Source organism: Pan troglodytes, chromosome X, assembly GCF_028858775.2.
Source record: "Pan troglodytes isolate AG18354 chromosome X, NHGRI_mPanTro3-v2.0_pri, whole genome shotgun sequence".
Classification (NCBI taxonomy): Eukaryota; Metazoa; Chordata; class Mammalia; order Primates; family Hominidae; genus Pan; species Pan troglodytes.
The window spans coordinates 7488243-7515420 of NC_072421.2; the positions used below are offsets into that span (position 1 = coordinate 7488243).

The following is a 27178-nucleotide window of genomic DNA, read 5'->3' on the forward strand; positions in this document are numbered from 1 at the left end:
TTGGACTAGAATTTTGGGCAAAGTTCTGGGGAAAGGGGAAGAGGAATGTGCTAAACAAATGGGAAGATTGGTTTCAGTCTGTTATCTCTGGGATTTTTCTCAGCTGGACTTGGCCTGTGGGTTATCTGGTCCAGCATAGCAGGACATCTTCCAGGCTCACAAGGAGGCTGTGCATTTTACAGAACATTTTAATGTGATTATTTTACCTTGACTTATCTTCACCAGGCAGCTTTGGGCAAAGATGGCCAGGTAGCTTTTATCTTATTGACTCTTCCTTCTATCCTATGCCATGATTGAAACATGATGTAGGCTTCCAAAACCAGGACATGAACCTTGATCTTAATTTTCTAAGCATGGGATAAACACATTTCCTTTCAATGTGTGCCACCCAACCACTTTGGATAACTATGAACTGGGTCCACTCTGCCTGAGTCACACATAGACAGACACCTTCTCTTGGAGTTCCCAAATACCTCCATCCACTTTTCATACACTTGGCTATCTTCCTGCATCTACTGTGATCCAGGGTTATAGGGGATCTGTAGCTTCATCAAAGATAACATTTGTTTGTTTCTTATTCTCTTGTTTGCTTTGGATTGGTTTCATAAAGGAAATGAGACAAAAATATACTTATACTACCATTTGAAAAGAAAAGATAAATTCCTTCTTTCAAATTCATTCCTTTTTTTTTCTTTCCAATGAATCTCATGGGGTGAGGGGAGGACTGAAGAGAATGTCTAATCTACTCAAATCCAAAAAGTCACAGGTATAAGGCACAGAAAATTTTACCAGTATAATGATGGCAGCTTTAATGCTATATAAGGACAGACTATGCAAAAATGCTATTAATGAGGATGAGGAGCTACAGAACAAACCTGATGAGGAACTGTAATTCTATGAGAATGATGTATATAGCCATCATTTTTTTTCTTTAATCCAAAACAATTAGATTGCTTAAATAGACAGCCACATTCAATTCTAAGCTATTTGATTGAAATGCACCAGAGGATGCAGATATATATATATCCTTTTACCTTAATTTCCATTTTATTCTTTCCCTCCCATTTTATCTGTGCTATAGAGTACATTTTTCCCACTTGAGCTCAACATGCTGTTGTGCAGAAAGCCTTCTCTTGGGAGTTCCCAAAATGTTGGCCCAGATGAGTGCAGCAGACATTTGGCCCAGGTGAGCATAGCACATATTTACATGAAATATTAGGGAGCATCCATCTGGGCTATGTGACGTAGGCTGGCAATACACGAAAGAGGATTCTGATTTGTTGTATAAATCACCTTCAGAGCCCCCAACAGTGAACACATAGGGGGTTCTTTTCATTTTCATGATGCTTAATATAATCTTTAAAAATAATTAAAATTAGGTGAAGTGTGTAGATTTCTGAGAGATTACAGAAAGACACTAGTTTTGATACCTCTTGCTTGTAGCATTTGACTGATGTAAACAAACTAAAAGGTTTAAAAAGAACAGGGATTCTTCCCAGTAGTATAGTGCAATGGGTAGGGAAAAAAAGCTCAAAATTGATAAACAGACCAATATTATTCTCAAAACTCATACCATTGTGATTGGGAAGAAATTAATACATATTACTTAGTCACTTCATGTTACTATATACTTCTATTAAAACAGCAAAAAGGAAATTATAGGAAAAAAGTCATACATTTAAAGGATGGAAGAAAATCCTAGGTTTACTCAGAGCTCAAGATCCCATTGGGATGAATATCGTTCTTTCCTCGGATTGTTCCTTCATTTCATTCATTCACTTATGTATGCATTTATTTATTTAGAGATGGGGTCTATTTCTGTATTTATTTATTGATTGATTGATGGAGTATTGCTCTGTTGCCCAGGCTGGAGTATAGTGGCACAATCATAACTCACTGCAGCCTTGAACTCCTGGGCTCAAGTGATGCTCCTGCATCAGCCTCCTGAGTAGCTGGGACTACAGGTGTTTGCCACCATGCCCTGCTAATTTTTAAGTTTTTTTGTATTGATTGGGTCTCCCTATGTTGCCCAGGCTGGCCTTAAACTTTTCAGCTCAGCGATCTTCTGCCCTGGCCTCCCAAAGTGCTAGGATTACAGGTGTGTCCCTTCATTTCTAATGAAGGAAGGTTTTCCTTTGAATATCTCACAACAGATATTTTTAAAAGAAAGGCAGATTTGAAGCAACCATCAACAAGGTTTATTTGAAAATTAATCTGATATTTACAAGTGCATTATATAACAGAAATGTTACAGACTGAATTGTGCCACGCCTACCCCAAAACTCTTATGTTGAAATCCTAACACCCAGTACCCGGAATGTGATTGTATTTGGAGATGGGTCATTAAGGAGGAAATTAAAGTAAAATGAGGTCACATGGGTGGGCCCTAATCCAATAGGACTGGTTTCCTTACAAGAAGAGGAGATGAGGACACAGACACACACAGAGAGATGACCCTGTGAGGATGCAGGGAGAAGACACCACCTACAAGCCCAGGAGAGAGGCCTCAGGAGGCACCATCCCTGCTGACACCTTGATCTCAGACCTCTAGCTTCTAGAACTGTAAGAACAATTTCTTCTGTTTAAGCATTCCCATATGTGGGACTTTGTTATGGCTGCCCGAGCAGCCTAATGGGAGTGCAAAGACTTTCTTTAAATAATGTATAACAATGTTGGTTTGGAAATGACTATCCAGTGTTGAGTTCAAAACTTTATCTCTATAGGTGCTGCTATGAGTAAGTGTCTAATTTGGGGGCATAATATTGACATTCTTCGGGAGAAATGCAGACTCCAATCAGTGCAGGAAATGGCACAGAATGTTTAAAAATGCCCTCCAGGCCATAACATGGTTGGGTTAGGAGGAGGAATACTAACCATTCCAATCCTAAAACACAGAATTTTGGGTTTCTTTCTGTGAGTTCACCACCTCTGACCTTCACAGGTAAGGGACCATCACACAGACATCTGCCATTTTCATAGAACTCTCTATCCAAACAAAGGCTGAAAATTCAGCATGGAAGAACTCTCCCAGCACCCGTGGTCAGCCCCTTGGCCTGCATCCCCACCCTGGGCACTGGTGTGGGGGTGGGATTCTTTATGAACTTGGGCCCCAATTCTGCTTCCCCTGGAAAGCTGGACCCACACAACATCACCCTCATATGCAGACCCTCATGTCTGGGCACCTGTGCCTACCCGGAGCTGGGGGTCTGCTCTAGGAGCTGGTTCAGGACAGGTTACTCCCATCCAATCTGTGCCCACCACAGAAAAGAGCCAGCCAAGTGCCTGCTACTGCAGGGCTCTTCACACATGGAAAAGCTGCCCTGGGGAAGTGTCCCAGGAAAGGGCAGGGGGACAAAAAACAGTCACAGTCATTTGCCTCCAGACACTGGACACTCTTCCCTGGAGAGTACAGGGCATGCTCCTCTCCAAACCTGATCTTGCTACATTTGTGCTGCCCACAGTAGGGGCGCCACTGAGTTTTCAAAGAAGACAGCAGGCCCTGAATTGTGCAAGGAAAATAAGTGCTTGAATTTTGTAGAATGCATGCAGCGTTCTACTTTTAAGAATGGTACTGGGCTCCTCTGATATTCAAGAAAGGCCCCCGACAGCTCAGATGGTAGTTTCCTAATCCTGTCCTCCCACATGCACATTTACCTCCTCCACCCAAGAACTGAGTAACAGACATGAGTGCTCGGGACATCATGCTGTCTACTGTCATCCCCTTCCTAAGACCCCCTCTCCCCATCTCTTGACACCCCTCTTCTTAGCTCCCTCTTTCTTTCTGGCCTGTTACACTCAACCTCTCCAGCGTCCTAACAAGTACCCACTCAAACCTACTTCCTCTCCTGCTGTGCTTCTTCTTCAAAAGTACTTTGCTTCTCATCCTCCCCTTCTTTCCTTGCCCTCTTCCCTGCTTCCCTCTTCAAAGCACTTCTCAGCTACAAATGAGAAGGAAGCAATCTGATTAAACAGGCGATGAGCAGAGTCATGTTCTGAGGGGATTTGCATTTTTAAAAGGAGATTAATGACCACGTCTGACAATGTCACCCTGGAATCTTATGCAGAGTGACAGGGGAGTGGGGATGAGCTCCGTTCAGGGCAGGAAGGGAGAGTTTGGATCTGAAGTACTTTTCAAATGCTGAAGTCATAGGAGCTTGCAGTTGCTTCCTGGGCGGAGCCATAAACAAACATCTCTTCTGCTGAGTGGGGTCTGAGAAGATAGAGGGAACGGTGACCCAGGAGCTCTGGAATTATCTGGCTGTGTTACACTTGCAGGACTGCACAAATTTAAGTGAAAAAAACATGCTTTTCGTCCACCTGGCTGGCCTCTTAGCCTGCTCTCCTCTTACTGTTCCCTCGAAGGCATCATTTTTTGAAAGAGAAATTTAAACTCTGTCCATCTCATCCCCTTTGGAAGAAAGTTAAGATTCCTTTCTGAGCTCTTTCATCATCTGGAGTTTAAAAGCTTCCCCTCCTCTGTCAACTCTCTTTGAATCCCTCATGTCACACCAAACTTCAAAAGAGACAAATACTTTTGCATGACTCCCTGCAAGCTCCGTTTTGACCTGTAGTGACAGCCCCATGTCTTGGCTTTCCTGATTGGAAAAACTTCTCAAGCTTTCTACATTCATGATCTCCGCTTCTTCAGTGCAACCTTCTCCAGTTTGTCTCTGATCTCCAATGGTCCCTGCATTAATCCTGTCCAAGCTACAGGTGACCCTCATATCATCTCAGCTTCTACTTCCCAGTCTCTCTCTCTCTCTCTTTTCTTTTTTTTTTTTTTGAGACAGGGGTCTCACTCTGTTGCCCAGGTTGGTCTCAAACTGTTGGGCTCAAAAGATCCTCCGGCCTCATCTTCCTGAGTAGCTGGTAGGGGTGTGAGCCCTTCTGCTTGGTCTCCAGTCCTTTGCTTTTCCTTTTTGACCTGTACAACATTTGGTGGTTGACGTCCATGTTCATGTAATTGTCTTCTCTGGTTTCTCGGGGCCACCATGCATTCCCTTCTCCCTCTTTTCATTTATTATCTTTTCATCTAGTAAGACCCATCTTCCCCTAAAGACGTATATTTTCCTCAAGGCAAAGATTGGCTTACCTTCACAAACTGAGTCTCCAATGACAACATAAACTGAAATGCAATATAAATCATGGACAGAAGTGAGCTCATCTTCTACTTCCTGTGTCCTCTGCTGGTTCTTCTCACCAACGTCACGTATTGCTAAGTAAGCGAGTGATGTTAAGTTAGAAAATGGACTGAGTCCATCAATTCATTTGGCATGCTCCAAAGTCCTCACCTGAGATCTATCTACTCTCCAAATTACACTTGTTAGAAATACAGGAAGATCCTTTTCACATGAGCTAATTAGGGTGAATACATGTAAGTGTTGGTAAGAAGTACTAGAAACACTGGAATTTGTGAGATTTCATTGAAGAACCAACTTCCACCCAGCCCTTCACATTGTTCTCTTTTGGTAGTTTCTTGTCATTTCCTCCTTTTGTTATCAATAGAGCTGCTGTGAACATGCATGTACAAGTTTCTGGGTGGACATATGTTTTCATTTTTTTTGGGGGGGTAGACATCAAAGAGTAGAATTGCTGGGTTGTATGATGAATCTGTGTTCTAATTTTTCAGAAACTGGACTTCTACTGCTTCCTGATTTCACCTTCCATGCCATTTCTGCAGTGAGGCCCACTCCTTGGCCTTACAAGACCTGAATTAAGTTAGGTGCCCAGAGCCGTTCTGTCATTGACTGTTCTTTCCCTTGCTAGCCTGTGTAATAATTGGCAATCAGACCTTTACGTGAGCAGTGGTTTCATATGTCTCCCCAACTATATTACAAGTTCCACGGGGGCAGGGCTATGTCTATCTCCTTGACCTCTGTATTTGGGATGCCTGGCAGAGGGCTGTGAACACCGGTCACCCTCCATAAACAGTGGGAGACAAACAAGGGAGTCAGTAGAGTTAGTTTTTGCTTTTTTACCCCCAGAACTCTTAGAATATGATTTGAGCTATTCCTTCAAGAAGTCCTGGGGCAGGTGATCATTCACAGATGACATGAGGGAGTGCACAGCACGTGAGTTTGCAGGAAAATGCAAACCCCACGTTGAAATTTGATCCCCAATGTTGGAGATGGGGATTTATAGGGGGGTGTTTGGGTCATGGAGGCAGATCCCTCATGAATGGCTTGGTGCTGCCCTCATGGTAATGAGTGGGTTCTCTATTCAATCCTACGAGAGCTGATTGTTAGAAAGAGCCTGGCACCTTCCTCTCCTCTTTCTCTTGCTTCTTCTCTCTCACCATGTCATCTGTGCACACAGCAGCTCCCCTTCCCGTTCCACCATGAGTGGAAGCTCCCTGAGGCCTCACCAGAAGCAGATGCTGGTGCAATGCTTCTTGTACAGCCTGCAGAACTGTGAGCCAAATAAACCTCTTTTTTTAATAAATTATCCAGCCTCACTCAGGTATTCCTTTATAGCAATGCAAAACTGACTAAGACAGGGTATCAGGAGACCTAGCTTTGCCTGAATCTGAGAACTTCATCAGGACTCTTGGAACAATTTAGCCCACAGGTCCAAGGCTGATTTTTGTCACAGTGAAGTTCAGGTAGTAAGAATTCTCACTGGTGGCTGTCGAGGGTGGTGGTGGTGGGGATGGGTCATATGGAGAATTAGCAGTGGGAGACGAGAAATTAAAGTGGAGAAAGGGAAGAATTAAAAGTCAAAAACAGTGTGAGGGAGGAAAGCAATGGATATAACACCTCGGATCTTTATCCTTGAGAGGCCTTAAAAAATCTACTTAATAATAATCAGATGCTATTCTATAAGAACTTTGAGACTAGACATGTGATGACTTTTAGGAACCTGCACTGTGGCTGAAAATGCATGCAAATCTAGCTGACTCAGATCCAGTCTTAACTGGCTCATAACTTCCTTCATAAACATGACTGTATGTTAGCAAGGAAATGAGAGAGAATAACAGCACATCACATAGGCATGAAAAGTATTTGCAAAGCAGCAGTTCTCAAAAATGACATTTTGCAGTGTTTTCCAGAAGCAGATTCAGAAAACTGAAGACCAAAGTAATGAGGGAGCCGTTTCATGCCTAGATGAGCAGAAGCATACCAAAGGCTTAGTATTTCCCCAAGTAGTAGGCATCTCAAACTTATTTAAGGAAAATACTCTTGATGAAACAGATACTGCAGTTGAAGCAGGAATGTGTTTGGTGTGCTGCCTTAAATAGCATGGGTAGATGTTCAAACATGTTAGGACTCACTGGCCCTAGGAAAGACCCGCAAGTATCTGGTCTACACCAGGAAAGTGACAATGAAACACCAAACACCTTTTCTCCTCTAATTACCAAGAAAAGTATTTCTTTCCCAATGGTTGAAGACAATAATGTTGGGAATGATGAAGTTTTCTGGAGTGTGAAGTGGATATGTCTTATAAGTTTAATCCATAGCTTCACCACTTCATAAGTGGATAATCGAATTGTGCCCCAGTTTCCTCAGACTTGGGGATATTAAGAGTACCCTCAGTCACCACAAGGTGGGTACCAACATAAGAAAAGAGTGTAGCAAAAGCCCAGGGGCGCATGTTCTTAAAGTGCCTAGTGTGGGATTAGAATGACAAGTGGTAGGTGACCTACTTGTGCAGAAATTTAGAGTTATTTTGTCATTTTCAAATGATCATCAGCATATGAGAATATACTAACTGTTTCCTGTGAGTTTTCCCTATTTCAGCAACTATCTCACCTGTGCCTTTCTTTGCTAGGTAAGCACTTTTCTATTGGTTGGTGGGCTTAGCAGCTCTTGGTTTTGCCTTCATGGGAGACAAATAGCATGCACCCAAGTAGTGGTAAAGGAATGGTACCCTTCAGGGTGTTCTGTCCTGGGCCTCTGACAGATCCCCTGTGGTTTCGCTCTGTGTCCCCCTCCAAATCTCATCTCAAACTGTAATCCCCACATGGGATTGGTGGGAGGTGACTGGATCATGGGGGTGGTTTCCCCCATGCTGTTCTCATGACAGTGAGGGAGTTCTCACGAGAGCCAATGGTTTTAAGTCTGGCACTTCGCTCTTTCAGTCTCTGTCCTGCTGATTGTGAAGAAGGTACTTGCTTCTCCTTCCAGCATGATTGTAAGTTTCCTGTGGCCTCCCCAGCCACACAAAGCTGTGAGTCAGTTAAACCTCTTTCCTTTATAAATTGCCCAGTCTCAGGCAGTATCTTTTTAGCAGTGTGAAAACAGACTAATATACGCTGGCTTTTGGTTCTCTGAGTTTCCTGGATTTCTGCCCTACTAACATACTTGATTCCTGGCAGTGAGGGGTTGGTCTCCACCTGGCTGGTATCTGCATGCCAGGCTTCTGGTCTAGCTTGCAGTCTAACTCTTTCCAGGTGCATATGCTCAGATTCAAGCTCCCCAGTCCCCTTGTCCTCTTGGCTGGTGGCATAACCCATGCCTGGGCATGACTTCCTGCTTATATGGACTGCTTGGAGTTTGCTTTTTTTCTGTTTGGTTGTGTGGAAGTGACCCTAAGAGATGAGCCTGGGCATATTCGAAGAGATAATGACTGAGAGGTTTAGCCATACATAAAACAAAGCAGAGCCCCAGGGAAATCTAAAAAGTCCAAACAAGATCAACACAAAGTAAGCCACACCTCAAAAGACCAAAGATCAAGAGCAAAACCTGAACGGTAGCTAGAAAAAAAGAGACTGCCTTAAAGGTGTGACTGCAGCACCAAGAGCTGGTTTTTCAATGGAAAACAGGAGTCAGGTAAAAAGAAAGCTACATATTTAAAAGATGAAAAAATACTGCTCTTAAACTGGAATTGAATATGCAGTGAAATGCAGTGAAAACATCCTTGAAAAGAAAGTCAAATACAGACACTGTGAGACAAACAACTGAGATGATTTGCCATCATCTGATCCATATATGTAAACACTAAATGATGTTATTCATTGACTGGAGTTTCTAGAAGAATGATAATTAAAATTGATCGTGAAAATTCTTTTTTGTTTGTATTATGAACTCAATTTGCTCCACCTCTCTCCAATTCCTACACTGAAGCTCATTAACCACCGTAATGTGTCTGTATTTGGAGCTAGGACCTGTAAGGAGGTAATTAAGGTTAAACAAGGTCATTATGGTGGACTCTGATCCAATAGGACTGAACTCCTTGTAAGAAGAGGAGATGAGGACACAGACATATACACAGAAGGACAACCATGTGAGGACACAGGGAGAAGACAGTGTCTACAAGCCAAGGAGAGAGGCCCGAGGAGGAACCAGCCCTGCCCACACCTTGATCTCAGACTTCCAGCTTCTGGAGTGTGAAAGAATAAATGTCTGTTGTTTAAATACTCTAGCCTGAGGTATTTTGTTATGGCAGCTGGAAAAGACTAAGACAGTTCATTTCTGACTTTTAAATGGAATGACTATTTTACCACTATGTACAGTATTAACTGTTGGTTTACAAACAGATAGGTATTCTTTATATTTATCTATTTATTCTCAGTTTATTTTGACTCTGAATATGGAATACTGCCAATTCTTTCCTAAAGTGAATTTTGAAAATACATCATTTTAAGTGACTTTGCCTATGTGAAGGATGAATTCACCATCCCTTTCACACGGTTTTGAAATAAGCAGTGAATGAATATGACTTCATGCTTCCCAAGCCTTCATCTTCGCTCAGAGATTAGGGAATATTAAAATTCTCAAGTAGTTTTTAAAATACATTTTGTCCCCTAGAGAAATAATTATTAACATTTTGGTAAATATTTGAAAATATTTTCATGAAAAAAATTCATTTCATATACCATGTTGTTGAAATTAACGTAGAACTTGAAAATTATGGGCATTTTGCAATGAAGAATATCCAATGCTTTAATACAAGGGTGATAGTTTTACAGTTTCAAAAGGACTCTGTGAGAAGCCCCTGCCATACTGTTGGGAACCAAGGAAAGGGAGGCCACGACTTAATCCTTCACAAACAACTTAGGTCAAAAGATGTACAGAAAAAAATGTAGCTAATTTGAGGAGCAATTAAATCGGAACAGGTAACACAATGATCTCACTGCGAATTCCAACACTTCTCTCTGTCCCTTGTGTTTTCCATGGTGCTGGAAAAAGATCTCGAAACCAACCCCAACATGTCATGACTAAAGTTTAACAGACAAAATACCCTAAGTTATGTTCTTATTCAGTTTTGTACATCTACAATGACTGTCATGTAAGTAAAGAGTATTTCCTGAATTAATTCTATCTGGATAACAGTTTTTCTGATGAAAACAATTACAATCCATGGAAATACTGTGTGGCTAATGAAGGAGAAAAAAATAATAGTGCTTATGTGTACAAAATATTATCTATTCAAGAGACTCACAAAGAACCAGAATATTTTGAGCCATCCTGAAGATCTGCTTTCAGAGATAACGTGTACTCTTCAGTCAACAAATATTCTCACCAACATCTTCGTAAAGCAAGTCTCTCCAACCAACAATAACCACCAGAGAATACTACAGACTTTGAAATGATACTACTAATATCCCTTGCTCTTTAACACTTCATTTTCTCTTTTTAGAAGATAATAGTTCTAGAGATTGCTTGTGAGACAAAGAGTCTCATGTGAGACCAAGGAGCTTTGGCCGACTGCTTGTGGAGCAGAAGAGTACAGTGCAGACTACAGAACAATGTTCTGCAGAGGCATTATTACAGATAGGTGAAAACTCATTATTTTTCATTATAAAACTTGTTCTAATGTGCACGTTTTTTAAAATTTTGAAACACCATATAAAATGTGCCAAATTTAGCATAACTGCCAATGTAATCAAAGAAATATAAACTGCAGTGTCTAGACACTGACTACTGTTGCACAGCAGCATCACTCCTATTCCTTAGAATGCCGATTCTTTCAAGTGTAAGACAGGTGTCTTCCAGATTATTTTTTTATATAAAACACCAAACTCCATCTGAGGATTTATGAGGTGGAAAAAAAGTCTAATAAGTAGTAATTAGTAAGTTCTTAAGTGTTGTGTATGTTTCATTTAAGTGAAATTAAGATGACGTTGATAGCGCCATCTCTTGGATGATATCAGCAGTATAACAGGTCCTTCCTAGGGGCACACAATATATAAGCAAACATTAGCTGCTAGTTACAGCACACCTGTATACATTCTACTAATCACTGTGTGTCCCTAATATGACATACTTTCAATGAGCTATCAAAGTATAATTACTCTTTAAACTTCCTTGGCATGTATCACTCTAGTGTAAATTTGTATTACCATATCTCTGTGAAATCCATGAGCTATTCAATGGAGTAACATCACTAAAATGTATTGAAGCAATTTGGCTAATGTGGAAGAATAAAAAAGAACGTATGTGCTTTGGCCAAGCATCAGTGTGTGTCCTTTGTCTAAAAATATAAGAATCTGGCAGCAGCTTTGGTTAAAAAACAGTAACGGACATGAGATCAAAGTTACCCTGTAGGAAATTCACCCAGATGTAGATGCACATCACTTAGATATGCATTACACCCATTTGTCTTATTCATACAAAATGGCTTAATGATTAGAAAACACCAACATAAATACTTAGGAAGGAGAAGATACTAAATCAAAGAAGTAAGTCTTTCATTGAAAGCCTCTATTCACCACTGCAGGAGCATGACGGCTCACTTAAAATATATAAATATCCGTTTACAGTTGGAGTACTAATTGGGATTTTTAAAAAATTTAATTAGTCACTTATATATTTTACATTTCTTGGAAGACTGTTTTTTTCTTTTTAAGGTAAAATCATGACTCTCATACAAATATCAACATGTGTCAAAAGATTTTATTAAACTAATTCAATTTGTTAGGGAAATGGTAAGATGTTACAACTGGTTAAGAGGAGCATTAAAAGTGCAGACATATATTCAGGCCATCAAGAATGAGGAAATGAATTTGCTAAATTGATGCAACATCAATCAATAGCCAGGGCCTGTCATTCACAGACAATCACTCCACCACACGCACACATACATTCCTACGGTTTGTCCACAACTTCCAGAGCTGAAGAGTAGCTCAAGGACATCAAAGGGCAGAGGCCCCTAGGAAGGGCTGAGCCACAACGAAGCAGTGCTCCTTCACTCCCGATTTCCATGGCTACCACCGTTTTTCTCTGGCAAATCATAGACGAATTTTAAAGACTGAGTAAATCTATAAAAGCGATTAATCACAGAAGTTCAATGTCTGATAAATTATTCCAAAAGTGTTCCTGGGCACTGAGACTCACCAAGCATTACATTCTGAAATCAAATTCTATTTCTATCCAAAAAGTGCAGCCCATCAGTGTTCTTAAAGGAGGCAAATGGTTGTTGTGAGGTAGCAAACATTTTCTAATGCAGGTAAGGATGTAGATACCAGGTAAATGTTACAGTTGTGTTCATACTAACAATAAACTATGGATGATGTGGCTCAGAGTCAGTCAATGAGGAAAGATCCAGAGACATTCTGAGGTCACAAAAAGAATTTAAATGTTAGCTAACAAGGAGTGCTCATCAAAAACAGGACTTTCCCACTCAGACTGCAAACCAGGCAGAACTACCATCTCGCTTTATCAGTTGTCATTGCATGTTGACATCAACACTGAGGAGAGTGATGCAGATGATAGATATAAACATATCTACATACATATGCATACATAAAGCATATACTTATATGCATACACAGTTTACATTTCCCAGCCAGTGTTCAGACAAACTAGAAGAGAGAAGTGATGTTCCATTTTGTCTTGGAAAAGTATATATTTTACATATACATGCATGCATATGTCTACATACATATGCATGTAATGCCTACCTGCGTATTACCAAACTGATACACACGTGTATATATGGAAGTGCGTGTGTATATACATGTACATTCACTTTATCACATACTCCATCAGCTTGACTTCTGAGATGGTAATTCAAGTTTCATCTTTGTTCTGGGCTTCGTTTCTGTCTCTACTGTATTTTTTGTCTCAACCGTCAAGTCACATTTTATCAACACGTTAGACTGGGACAAACCAACATGGGATGGAAACTCCAATCTCAGGAGGCTAAAATCACAGCGCAGGTTGGGATTGAAGAGTTGCTGATTTCCTTTCCCTTTCCCCCAGCAGTGTGGACCATGAGAGTGGGCTGGGGGCGGAAGACTGAGGCCCTCCCTCTCACTCATAGGAGGGCAAACCAAACAGCTCAGGCTGGAAGTCCTGCAGGGAATTCAGCACCAGGGTGGCCTTTGTTGTCAGATCTCGGCTCAAGTTTCCGTCAGGAACCATGACCACCTGCATCCCAGCTGCCAGGGCCGCCTCCACCCCATTGGGAGCATCTTCAAAGACAAGGCACTGTAGGAAGAAAAAGAAAGTCGAGATGGCCTTTTATGGAACCAGACATGTGGATGAAGTGTTTATTATCGTCGTCACCATTGGCTCTGCAACTGTGCAGAAAGAGACAGAATTACAGTGGGGGCTCCCCAGAGTAGAGATTGTGGTGAGGACAGCATGCTGTTTCTTACTGGCTCCGGGGGTCTCCCCGCCGTGGCTCCTTTAAAGGGGAGAGGTTTCTGTTGCAGCCAAAGCATTGTTGAAATGGAGCGCAGCTGTGTGGTGAGGCAAGATTCTCAGCTTAAAACTTTATTATTTTATTGGGATCATAACAATCTGTTCAATCAATAATTGAACATTCAGAGTGTGAGAGGCAATTGCAAAACTAAAAATCATGCTCTTAAAATATAAAACCACTTCAGAGCTGCTCCTGTTTTATGTACTGTGGTTTGAAAATTAAATGGTTAGAATCTTTTAAGTTAAAAATTCAGTTCCTGTGTGTGCTAGTGTGACGTGACAAATGAGCACGAAAACGTAGTGTGCGTGCATGCTCTTTTGGATAATCGCGAAAATCCACTTTATTATTGGGATTACAGACACAACACCATCCAAAACCTGTGGTCTCTTCATTCAGATACCCACATTGAAAATGGGGTGTTTCCTACTGGCAACTGCAAAGATATGGAACCAACCTAAGTGCCCATCCACCAATGAGCGGATAAAGAAAATGTGGCATATATACACCATGGAATACTACTCAGACATAAAAAGGAATGAAATAATGTCTTCTGCAGCAACATGGATGGAGCTGGAGGCCATTATTCTAAGTAACTCAGGAATGGAAATCCAAATATCGTATGCTCTCACTTATAAGTGGAATCTAAGCTATGAGGATGGGAAGCCATAAGAATTCTATATAATGCATTTTGGGGACTAGCGGGGTGAGGAAGAAAAGACTACATACTGGGTACAGTGCACACTGTTCGGTTGACGAGTGTGCTAAAATCTCAGAAATCACTGCTAAAGAACTTATCCATGTAACCAAAAGCCACCTGTACCCTACAGACTATTAAAATACAAATTAAAATTAAAAAGGAAAAAAATAAAGTACTAAAAGAAAAACCAATACATAAAATGGGGTGTTTGTACACTGCATTTATCAGTGAGCTCCTAAAGGTGCCACCACATTGACAATGTTACAGTAAGTTTCACATGAGGGCTCCCTCCAAAGGAGACACCCCAGAGCCTGCTCCATAGTATAAACAAGCATAATCCACATGTGCTATCTTCATATCACCGACCCTCTCAGGAAGACATACACTTAGGAAGGAAGCTTCTTCCCTGCATTCCTAGAATGGCACACACTTCATGTGAAAACAGATGTACTGATGCTTTTTAACTGAGACTCTGCAGAGGCCCAGACATCTGTAACGGAAGAGAGGTCCTCGCCATGGCGACCTATGCTGAGGAGTCTCCCCTGCTCTTCTCCACATGTGGCCTAGAACTCCACGAGTTGTTGAGGTGGGGCCTTTCAGCTCTCCACTCATCTCTTCTTTGTCTCCTTTGTCCCTCTGCATTTTCTTTTTTTTCTTTTTTTTTTTTTTGGTGAGACGGAGTCTTGCTCTCTCACCCAGGCTGAAGTGCAGTGGTGCGATCTTGGCTCACTGCAGCCTCTGCCTCCCAGGCTCAAGCAATTCTCATGCCTCAGCCTCCCAAGCAGCTGGGACTACAGGCATGCATCACCAAGCCGGTTAATTTTTTTTTGTATTTTTCAGTAGAGACAGGGTTTCACCATGTTGGCCAGGCTGGTCTCCAACTCCTGGACTCAAGTGATCTGCCCGCCTCGGCCTCCCAAAGTGCTGGGATTACAGGTGTGTGCCACCACACCTGGCCCCCTTTGCCTTTCATTATGAAAATGTCCTCTTCGGCTCATCACCAGGTATATAGCAGCGACTCAATGCACTGGTGTCCTGGAAAGGGCTCACGGAAGCCTGATGCCAGGTCTGAAAGAGAAGCTCTGCATTCTTTGGCGTTTTCAGTAGAAAACACTGAAACACACACACAGTCTTAACTACTAGTGGTCTGTGCTGTAGCCAGCACAATGACTTTTTTCTTTTTCCCTCCCTCCCTTTTTCTTTCCATTACCCCATTCTTTCCTTCAATCTGGGGCTAAAATATCACATTAGCCAACTTATCCCAACAGGGCTGAACCCTGGATTAAGTGAGTTAATCCATGTGACAATGGAATGTGAATGCTACCTTACTTTCACAGAGGGAACTTGGTTGGCCCAGCTGTTTCGGTTTGCTTGGAACTGAAGGGTCAGCTGTGGGGCAGGATGTTCCGTGCTACACCCTGGACAGTCCCAGGCAAGCCACAGTAGTCCGTCCCAACACCTCCCTTCCAACAGCCTCTGATGCCCCCTGGTTTCTTTCTCCTGTGAGACACTGGTCGCCGTAGGACGCGAGAAGAAATGACTCCACTTAGACTGTCCAAGTTGGTTTTCTCTGTTATCTCATTCAGTGACTACCTGTTCATGATATTTCTGCCCTTGCTTTTTTAAAAGTTATGACTTGATTGTATTCTAAATGCCCCCCACTGTTTTTATCTGGGACCAGAGATAGGCACTTAAATGTCAAATGACATTTCGAAATATCCGTCACCTTCTCCGGGGATTCTGAAGCTTTGTGCAGGGTCCACCTGTGAAATGTGGACTGGGGTAGAGGAAGAGATGGATTATCCCCTGGGGTAACACTGCTTGGCTAAAGTTGTGAAAGCAGCTTTTATTCTCTATTTGCGTGAGGCTGCTTCCAAGGAGCAAGACAGGCGTGTGGGATGGGAAATCAGTAGCTGACTGTGGCTGTTCCCAAAGAGATAATGGAAGGCACCCAATACACCTGCACTCACCTAAAGGGGGTCATACAGTTTTGCTGTGTCCCTACTCAAATCTCATCTTGAAATGTAGCTCCCAGAATCCCCACGTGTTGTGGGAGGGACCTGGTGGGAGACAATTGAATCATGGGGGCAGTTTTCCCCATACTATTCTCATGGTAGTGAAGTCTCACAAGATCTGATGGTTTTATAAGGGGAAACCCCTTTCGCTTGGCTCTTATTCTCTCTCTTGCCTGCTGCCATGCAAGACATACCTTTCACCTTCTGCCATGATTGTGAGGCCTCCTCATTCATGTGGAACTGTGAGTCCATTAAACCTCTTTTTCTTTGTAATTTACCCAGTCTTGAGTATGTCTTTATCAGCAGCGTGAAAATGGACTAATACAGGGGGTCTGCAGTGGAGGGAAATGCAGGCCCCATGGTGTCCCTTCACACCTGAGAAATCTTTTCAAAGGCAGCCCCTGTTTAAAGGCAACTAAGTGAGGGCTGTGAGTGAGGAGGGAAACTTGCAAGTGTCTGCGGCACTGACAGCAGGAGCAGCTGACACCAGCTCTTGGAGACCTTTTTACTGTTTCTCATGGCTTTCACGTTTTGCTGGTTCCTCTGTGTTCAATTAATCTGTCCTCACCTATTTTTAAGAATAATCCAAAATGGCACTGACATCTGGAATATTACACACAACATGTAAGACAAATGTCGTACATAAAGTAAGGGGGACTCGAATAAGCATGAAGAGTGGCGAAAAGTCAAGGTTGGTAACTGGTTGCTATCACAATCAATCACAATAAGAAGGTGACGTAGGCTGGGCGCAGTGGCTCACACCTGTATTTTGGGAGGCCGAGGTACGCGGATCACTTGAGGTCAGGAGTTCCAGACCAGCCTGGCCAACATGGTAAAATCACATCGCTACCAAAAAATTAAAAAATTAGCCAAGCATGGTGGCGCATGCCTGTATTCCCAGCTACTCTGGAAGCTAAGGCAGGAGAATGGCTTGAACCCAGGAGGTAGAGGTTGCAGTGAGTCAAGATCGTGCCACTGCATTCCAGACTGGGCCACAGAGTGAGACTCTGTCTCAAAAAAAAAAAAAGAAAAAAAGAGAGAAGGTGACATAATAAGCTTATGCAACAGAAGGGCCATTTGAAGTATGTCCATGTGAGTAAGTAAAACCCTCAGTGTTCAAATGATTGAGGGGAAACCTAGGAAGACAGGCCAGTTGGCTTGGGTTTTCCAGCACAAGACCCTTGCAAAGTTAACTATTCTAAAAGGTCAAAAGTAAGTACAGCCTCTGATGTAAACAGCCATGGGTGATCTCAGCCCAAAACAAACAGCAATGGGATACATGACACCCCTGGCACCTGAAACCCTCTTCTTCCTCCTCTCATGTGGCCGCTTTGCTAACAGCTGTCAGGAGATACCTTTCCCCGACATTTGCCGGACTCTTACACTTCATGTCCGCTAACGAGAATTCCATTTGATCAAGATGGAATTTGAAAACAGAACCTGAAGTTTCAAAAGCTGATAGAATAGTCAGCTGGAGGTGGTCGATGATGGAAACGTGCCAGGAAAACTCAACAGAACAGGAGTGGAGCAGAAGTGAGTGGTTTACAGGAAAACAGCCTGTAATACCAGGCATCGTTTGCACACAAAATTTAAAGAAAGCCCCAGACACAGGACAAAGAGAAGACATCAAACATGAGTCCTGAGAAGAAACCCCCTGGTGCTAGGCCCAGATGGCACCTGCACCACACACACAGCCTGCACGTGGGAAATGATTCGGGGTCATGCCACAGCATCTGGAAGTTTGGGTTTTGTTGGTTTGGTTTTTTTCCCCTAGAAACAGTAGAATTATAAAGCAGAACAACTACTGTGTCCTGAAGCACCTATTAAAAATGTCCCAAAAGGTTTATTTATTTTCTTTTTTTGTTGTTGTTTTTTGAGACATAATCTGGCTCTGTCACCCAGGCTGGAGTGCAATGGCAAGATCTTAGCTCACTGCAACCTCCACCTCCCGGGTTCAAGCAATTCTCCTGCCTCAGCCTCTCGAGTAGCTGGGATTACAGGCGTGCACCACCACACTCGGCTCATTTTTTTTGTATTTTTAATAGAGATGGGGTTTCGCCATGTTGGCCAGGCTGGTCTTGAACTCTTGACCTCAACTGATCCACCCATCTCGGCCTCTCAGAGTGCTGGGATTACAGGCGTGACCCACCGTGCCCAGCCCCAAAAGATTTTTATGTTGTCTTTAGACTTCGTTACACCCAAAGATCTAATGCACTTGTAAATAGGACCACACCTACAAGAAAAGTACCTGGTATCTAAAAGCCTAACCATTTAAAGAATGTTCACAGCATGGCTGTCTGTCTACTGAAACTTAAGGATTTAAGAATAAATCCTTAAAAGCTATCTTGGAACAACTGTGTCTGGTAATCACAGGACTTAAGCGTCAAAAAAAGAAAGAAGAATATAAGCTAAATACAGTTTATATTTTGCACAAATAAAATTAAGGAAGAAGTATGTTTCTTTCGAAGGCAGAAATACCTCAACACAGTTTCCGTCTGCCACACCCAGCTACAGGGAAAGGAGGTTCACCCTGACTGAACTTGGCTCTCATGCTTCCTTTTAAGCACCTGGCTCTCATGCTTCCTTTTAAGCACCTCATGTTTTCACTTAGGGGGCAGCCCTTCCTGTCCCACCATGACTGACCAATTACACTTGACCTAAAACTCATTCATACCACCACCCATACAGTGAATCATGGATTCGTATGTTTGCATCTGTAGAAAGAAACTTTTCTCTCTAAGCCAAGGGACTTCAGCCTCTGCAAGTGGGGAGTGGAGGCAGACTGACTTTTCTCTGCACGGACTTGGTGGGTTGCTCCTTTGAGGGTGGTGGCCAGGGACAGGGAAGGTGGAAGTGCCCACGGCTCCCTTCTCTTTTCTAGCAGGGCTCCTGCACCTTCAGTGAAGCCGGAGAACTGGGGTTTGGTCCAGGGGATGGCGCTGGCACCTGCACATGCTCCCGGCAGGCCTGCGGCCTCCTGAAATCTCCCTCCTTCACCCCACATATCATCTCTGTGTCAGGACATGCACATGGATGTGTGTGTACGCATGCATATTCTATATGATTTTAATTAATTTTGTGATCATTTTGTAGTGTATTTAGTGGACCTTCTAAGGCTGACTTCCACATCTTCAAGGAAGTATCTGGTCAAGAATATTCTTGACGCAGCTTGTACAGCCTACATATCGGCTGTAACTAGGCAGGGCCCAGTTTTCACGCACCTTCCCAGGATGCCATGGCAAATCATGAGCACTGATGAACGTCTGCTAAATTAGCGAAGGTGGTGGAGGTGTCCTGGTACAGGACTTAGAGCCACAAAGGGGCCATGGAAAGTCAGCGCTAGGGAATAGACAGAGCAAATGCAGCATCTCCTCTACTTAGTGCAAGGGAAGTTCAGAGGCAAGCTGGAGGTCAGGCAATCAGGCGGAAGACAGAACTCTTGAATAGAATCCAGGTCGGCAGAATCCAATGTTCTTTTCACTCTACCCAGCTGAAGGCTAAAATATATCTGATTTCCATCTCCAGGCGAGGAGATGAGCTTAATTAAACTGTAGCTTGAGGGATTTAATTTAGGGAGCATGACATTTCCAACGACAAGGGAGGTGAAGCACCTTGGCGGCTTATCACTTGGAGGTGATGAACTGACTTCTCCAACGATGTTGAAGCGCAGCAGCGACCTGGGGATGGTCTCTGTCCAGGGGACTTAAAAAGTCCTTGTACTTTAATTTCTTAAAAGACAAATATCATATAGCTTAAAAGTTCCATTTTATAACTAGCAAGTTGCATGTAAGAGTATCTTTGTCTGACAGCAGCAAGGTGTCTTAGTCCCTTCAGGTTACTGTAAGAAAATACCACAGACTGGGTGGCTTAAACCCCAGACAGGGATTTCCCATAGGTCTGGGGCCAGGCGGTGTGAGATCAGGGAGCCAGCGTGGTCTCTGGCTCCCTGGTCTCCTCCTAACGCATTACACTGGGGGTGAGGATTTCAGCATCTGAATTGGGGGAGGGAAACAGTCCAAACACAAGGGCAATGAATAAAAATGGATGGGATTAGAGGAAAAACTGAGAAGCAATAGGGAACTGGATGATACCTGGGATGTTAAGCCTGATGGAGAAGCTGATTCTCATGTTTCTGATGTGGTGGGTCTTGGGGCCGCCATTTTGGTGGCAGGAAGGAGAGGTAGCTTTTGTGACAAGTTGGGTTTGAGGCCATCGTGGGACACCCAAGTAGAAGGCTCGGGGTCTCCATGCACTGTGGCTGTGAGCTGGAGGTGCGGTCAGGTGTCATCAGAGCAGAGAAGCAGTCGATTACACAGAAGGAGGAGCGCTGAGAAGGGATCCCGGCAGCCCTGGCATTTCTGTGCGGTGAGCAGACGAGGTCTATGGATGGAGCTCTAGGTACAGTTTGGGCAGGAAGGGAACACAGTAGGAGGCAGTGTCAGGAGCTAGGTTAGGTTTTCAAGAGGGAAGGAGAAGGGCCCGCGGCTTGTGATGCTCTCGCGTTCCTCCCCAGGTCTCACTTCCCGGTGATGCTTCCACCTTCGGCTCCTCCCTGCTGCAAATCCTGTCCCCGTGGCACTTGCCCACCATTTCTTCTCAGCAGCTGGGATCAACAGCACGTCCCATCGGGAAGCAGACAGAACAGTCACAGCAGGGAAGGAGCCAGCCCCTTTCCAATCCTGCACACCGGGACCTCCTCCAGGCCACAGGCAGAGTGCTGCCCGTGCCTACTTGGGATCACATTGCGTAACCGATTTTACCTTTTAAACTATGATGTGTCTGTTTTAAATTATGTGCTTCATTGGAACTAGCGAGCTTTCCAAATATTACTATATCATCTCTAAGGAATAAAGCTTTCCCTTTTGCTTAGTGAAATACAACATTTGGAAGGAAGTCACTGAAGGGTACTTTCAGGGCTCCCAGAAGCGGTCCTGGAATTACATGGAAGCACAGAAAGTACAGCAGCTGCTCACAACTATTCATCAATTATAAAGCCATGTATGATCTGAATCTCATCACCAAAACCAGGCTTTTTCATAGGAGGTTTTTTCCTATGCATTAATTTTGTAATACGAAGTTCAATTTTCACATGGTGAGACATCAAAACTTCAAGGGGGCCTTAAACTTTGTTTTTAATTTTGATTGGCAGTGCTCATATCTAAGGTTTAAGTTCTGTTTGACTTCATGTTCCTTGTCAGATAGTGATCTGTAAATAAGTACCACAATGTTGTCATGTTGGATACATACACACTATTAGATGTTTGTTTAAACATGAAACTTTTAAGTACTGCTGTCAAAATGACTGCTGAGGTATGCGTGTATTTTGTTATTAATTAGTACTTTTGTTTATATTATTCATCAATCCATCCATCTGTCCATCCATCCCTATTTATCAATCTATCCATCCCTCCCTTCCTCCTGCTCTCCCTTCCTTCATCCAAACATCCACCTACCTACTAGTAAGCTACATATGGTGCTGCATTCCTCTAAGTAATAGTGCTGAGGTGGAGGTCAGTATCCCTTGTGCACCGCAGAGCTACTGTTTTACTGAATCGATAGTGCTCTGAAAATCAAACTATAAAACCATTATTGATATAAACATGTTTATAACAAAACCCTTTAGAGTTACAAGCTAGGTAAATGAATGAACTACACCCCTAAATTGATTCCTTCTCCTATAGAGAATAGCCTTTGAAAAAGTTATTTAACGACTTGGTTGGGGAGTGGGCAGGAAAGCTTCCTAACGAATTCTCTCTGTGTCATTTTACTCAATAAAAGTACTTACGGGCACTCTTAGCATGCATATTAAAGTGTATGTATGTAAATTAAGTGGTGAGCAAAAGACTTCAAGACAGCTCAAAAAACCTTCCTGATTTCCTCTTTTAATGGTACAGATGCCGCGTCCACCAATCTGTCAGAAACCAGTGAAAACCCAGCAAGGCCCTGAAAGGTGCTGACCGTCTTAGAGTCAAAAACAAACCGCAAGTTTCTAGATGGTCACTAGAATCATTTTCTTTTTCCACATCCTCTGAGTAAAACATGTGAAATCAATTCATCTTACGTAGCCTTCTGCATGAGACTCATGATCCGCAAGTGTGACGGGAGGCCCCTATCAGTTTTGTGTGTTTAGAGAGACATTATGACTTCAGACAGACTCGGGAAGATTAGCCATGTACGGGATTAAAATGCTCTAACCTGTAGAGCAGCAAGTTGTGTTTATTTTCAACAGCACTTTCGTTATGGAAAAACCACATTTAGGTGCCTTAGATGTGACTTGCTTGTGGTATGCTTGCTGTATAATATGACTCCACACATTGTCAGGACAGCAAACGCACAGCGATGTTTGCCTGCTTTTGAGAGAAGCTACAGAGGGGGCTTCCCCAAACAGGATTATCACAGCATAAAGAGAGTGCCTTTGCTGGCCTGTGTGAGTGATTTTTCCATGTCATCTCCAAATGTGCCGTGTAGAAGAAGCTGCCATTTATAATGGGAACTGATAAACACAGAGAAAAAAGCCTAAGGAATTCATTGGACCTGGAGGGGATTAAAAGACTTCGTGATTAAATGAGACGGTGGATGAGCCAATGAGCTGTCTGTGTGGTGAGCACGTGGCAGCCGGCAATGCAGAGGCCTCTCTTCGGTCCTCTCCTTGGTCCTTTCCATACTGACACCCGTTGTGCATGGCCCAGCAACCTACTCAACAGGGGATGAGAGGCCTACAAAGCCAATGCTCTTCAGGATGGATTTATTTTCTGGTTTTCACAGGGATGCCCTCAGTTCTCCTTCCTGCAAATATAGTAACTGCTGACTCCTGAAATAAAAGCCGGTGTTTATAGCTGTGGTTGCAAAGTCAGTGTTTCCCAAACAAAGATGTGTTGCAGTACCAGGTGAGGCTTATGTTGTTTTCACTGGCCTCCCATGCCCATATTAACGTTCAATTCTAAATTGTCTAGTAGTAGAATGTTCATGGGGTAAGGGGTTTCTAGAATGTTCTGTGACATGGCAGTCCAGAGAAATTTTCCAGAAAAAGGAGATTCCTCCCATTAAATGAGGAACTGGGGACCTGCCATGTACAATTAGCACAGAAATGTTTCCAGAAGTGCTGCCATGGATAACTGTGTAGTTGAAACCTCACTGAGGCCTCTCAGGCATGGACACCTATCTTCAGAGCAAATCAATGAAGGTCCCGCAAAGCAGCACTCCGAGGAATCTATTTTGGGGAAGTTTTCACAAAGAGTAGCTGAATGTGGCATGACTCACGTCAATGCAAATGCAATTCATTTGCCTTGTTTTCTTGAACTATTCTGAATCTTACCTGTAAATAACGACAGATGAGGCAGATTTCACCTTAAATGCTTATCCTCTTGCAGGAATGGTTGCTTACATGGCATTGAGCCTACTGCTTAATTCAGAACTGAAGGGACCAGCTCTGTGAGGGCACCCTCCCTAGGCCCCTCGGCAATGGGCTCTGCTGACCACTCATGACAAAATGGCGCCCGGGGCACCTGTGAGGGCAACACAGGGCCTGGTCCATCCCTCTCTCCTTTCCTTTAGATAGAGAGGGGCGTGAGCATATTCTCAATCCTGGAAAACAGAGGTGGAAGGCATCTTGCCTTCCTTTCTCTAACCTGAGATGCCGACGGAGCCTGGGCTAGAAGACTGACCTGGCTGTGGGGGCTAGAGAAGAGCGAGAATGTGCTGGATGTGGGGCCTGGCCTGAGGGTGGAAATTACTGGGGCTACTGACACAGTACTTGTCTGATACTGTGTATGACTAACTCAGTGTTTCTCAACCATTTCATTCATGATCACCCCCAAAAAAGCTTTTCCAGTTATTTTTCCCCAACAGTCTATCCCCATAACATGTTATAATAACACAGATACACTATATTTTTCTGTATGTGTATTGGTGCTTGATACATTAAAAAAAAGTAAGGTTTCATTTTCACCTCCCCAAAGCCAATTTTTATACCTTGGGACAAAATGCATGGACTATTTGATTCAATTTTACTCAGTTGAACAGTTTTTGGAGAACCTACTGAAACCACTCTCAAGGAAGGGTCCCACTGACCCAGGAGAAGAAGGCTTCACAGAGTAGGAAAGTAGCTGAAGATTTCAGAGAAAAACACTTTCACTACAGAGAAGAATCCCCCCACCCCCACCCCCGCTGCCTGGAAGATCACAAATGAACTGTAACCTTCCAAAGTCAACACACAACATTTCATAACTATGACGTACTTGGGGAGCTGTTCAATTGCATGGAATAATTCATATATTGCAGAATGTGGAGAACAAATAAATGAATCTCTGACAAATAACACTATTCCAGGTAGCAGTCTTTAAATATGCCCTCCCACCAACTTCAAATTTTATAAATGAATGAATCAAGGATACCCAGTGCTTGGCAGATGGGACATGCTCCGTCGCTATCAGCTATTATTATGATAATGGTGATCCATTCTGTAGACGTTACAAAAAATTCACTATGAAGTTTAAAATTACTCAAGCTCGTGTTGGGACTGGGACTAGCACCTTATATTCTAGTGACTATGCCACTAAATATCTCAATTACTAGCCAGGATATTGATAAACTGCAAATTAATGGCATTTGTTTCTTCCTGTTTTTTTGTGAGATTCATCAGAAATGCATATTTATATTAGAAGCTGGGCTTTAATCAATAGCTATCAGCAATTCAAGCATGTTAGACATATTTTTAGGAAATTAACACCTACATAAAGTACTGTCTTGGGCAGGCAGAAGACAGAAAGCAGAGCAGACAGCTCTCCAGCCTCCCTGGAGTTCATGGTCTCCAAGGCAGGAAACATGCACTGGGGAATCCCTGCTAATACAAGCCCACTGTGGGGAGCCCTGTTTGAGGCACACAGTCCTCTGGAGCAGGGACAGCAGTCCATTCACCAGGATTTGGAAGGTGGATTTGAAGGAGTGGGTTTAGGGAAGATGACTCAGGGATGTCTGGTCAGAGGCAGGTCATGAAAGACAGGCATAATCGCACATGATGTATGTAGCCACTGGGAAATGGAAGGTGTGTGTGGGGTGAGAAATGCAGGCAGAGGGAAGAGCTTAGCAGAGACAGCTACTGGCTGCACTCCAGTGTGGAGAGGCTTGTCAGGATGAGATGGACATGCAGAAAAATAAACATTGTACTGGGGGCAGGCAGAAGACAAGGCCCCAAAAGGAAACCAGAAGTAATGAGTGAGGTAGGGAGCAAGGGGTCAGGCTGAGAGGTCTGTGCTTTACGAGGTGGGTGGGGAGGGAAGCTGGGGAGGGTGAGATGAGGTCAGAGCAGGGCAACTGGACATATCAGTGTTTTAGAAACATCAAAGAAGCAAAACCACTGATTTACCAAGAAACTCTGACCATTGTTAAAAGCAGTGCCCCCCTACCCTAGCAGTATTGTTTATGTCTAGTAAGATTATTCGAGAGCATGACTGCTTAATTTTTTTTTTTTTTTTTTGGAAATCCAAAATACAACTCATCCACTGAAATACCTGGCTTAGTGTCAAATGTTTTATTCTGCAATGGTGGCTTAATTCAGATGGGTTGGTTACATGCTACCTGCTATTAAGATGGCCTCATGCAAACTGTCATTCTTTGAAACTGCTGGTATGTGGAGATTGCACAACTTCATGTACAAATGCACACGGAACCAGAGAAACCACTTAGCAGTTACACTGGTACAACAACACCATACAAATGAATTACAAAGCAGCCCTCAAGAGATGTTACACACGCGATAACAAGTAGTCACTGCTGGCCTGTCATTTTAGCAATTTATAGTTCGCTTGATATATGTGTCTGTGTGTATGAATCTAAAGAATGAGAAAAAATTAATTGCGTAGTGATTCATTTATCAGGAGTCATACCTAATAAAATGGAACAAAAACATCACAAACAGGTACAGCATGGAGATTCTGTTGGGTTAATGGTCTTTGTAATTGCAAAGGAAAATGATGTTACTATCACTTTTGGGTGTTCAATTCAGCTTATCTGAAGGGGCTGGAAAAACATCAAGTAATTACTAACCATACTTGACTTTGAAATGCGTTCACACACCTATCCAGTTGATGTGGGGAGAAGAGAGTGTAGGAGGTACCGTGCTTCCTGTCTAGGGAGATAAAGTCTCCCCTTTGATTCCATTAGCTATGGGAATACCAGATAATTATGTTTTTTAAATACTACAAGTATAATATTGTTTGTTTGTTTTTGAGACAGGGTCTCACTCTGTCGCCCAGGCTCGGGTGCAGTGGTGCAATCACGGCTCACTGCAGCCCTGACACCCCCAGGCTCAGGTGACCTTCCCACCTTTGCCTCCCAAGTAGCTGGGACTACCGGGAAGCACCACCATGCCCGGCTAATTTCTTTTTGTAGTTTTTGTAGAGATGGGGTTTTGCCCTTTGCCCGAGCTAGTCTTGAACTCCTGGGCTCTAGCAATCAAGCTACCTTGGCCTCGCTAAGTGCTGGGATTTCAGGCGTGAGCCACTGCACCCAGCTAATATTGTTAGATTATGTATTCATAAGCCTATGAACTATTGCATAGTCCACTTGTAAATGACAACTACAAAAATCTATGAATGGCTGCGTAATTCATCCTATAATCATGACGACTGTTTACTACAGTCGTTATTTTGAGCATATATATAAGAGAAAAACAGTACGTATTCAACGTTTCTCTTTATGTTGGGATATGCACTGGAACTTCCTTCTCATAAAAAGAACAGAACGTGAACAGAAGGCTCTTACAAGATGGAAGAGCCCACTCTCTGGTCATGGGGTCACTTATGGGACAAGTACAAAGATTAAAACCAGCACACACTGCCAAAAACTATCAAAGATAGGCAAGCTGTTGATCCGCATTTAT

General features: G+C 43.0%; 1 protein-coding gene across 2 annotated transcripts in view; it reads right to left on the minus strand.

The window, feature by feature from the left end:
- Window positions 1–11816: 11816 nt before the first annotated feature.
- The window catches only part of PUDP (pseudouridine 5'-phosphatase), a 101663-nt gene continuing 86301 nt past the window's right edge, over window positions 11817–27178 (minus strand). Inside the window, exon 4 of one of the 2 annotated variants that reach the window (XM_016943074.3) lies at window positions 11817–13370. In XM_016943074.3, the coding sequence (XP_016798563.1) occupies window positions 13194–13370 (177 nt within the window). In that variant the 3' untranslated portion in view covers window positions 11817–13193. Of the gene's footprint in view, window positions 13371–20528; window positions 20694–27178 lie in introns of those variants that run through there. The other variant, XM_016943076.4, reaches the window with a different exon arrangement.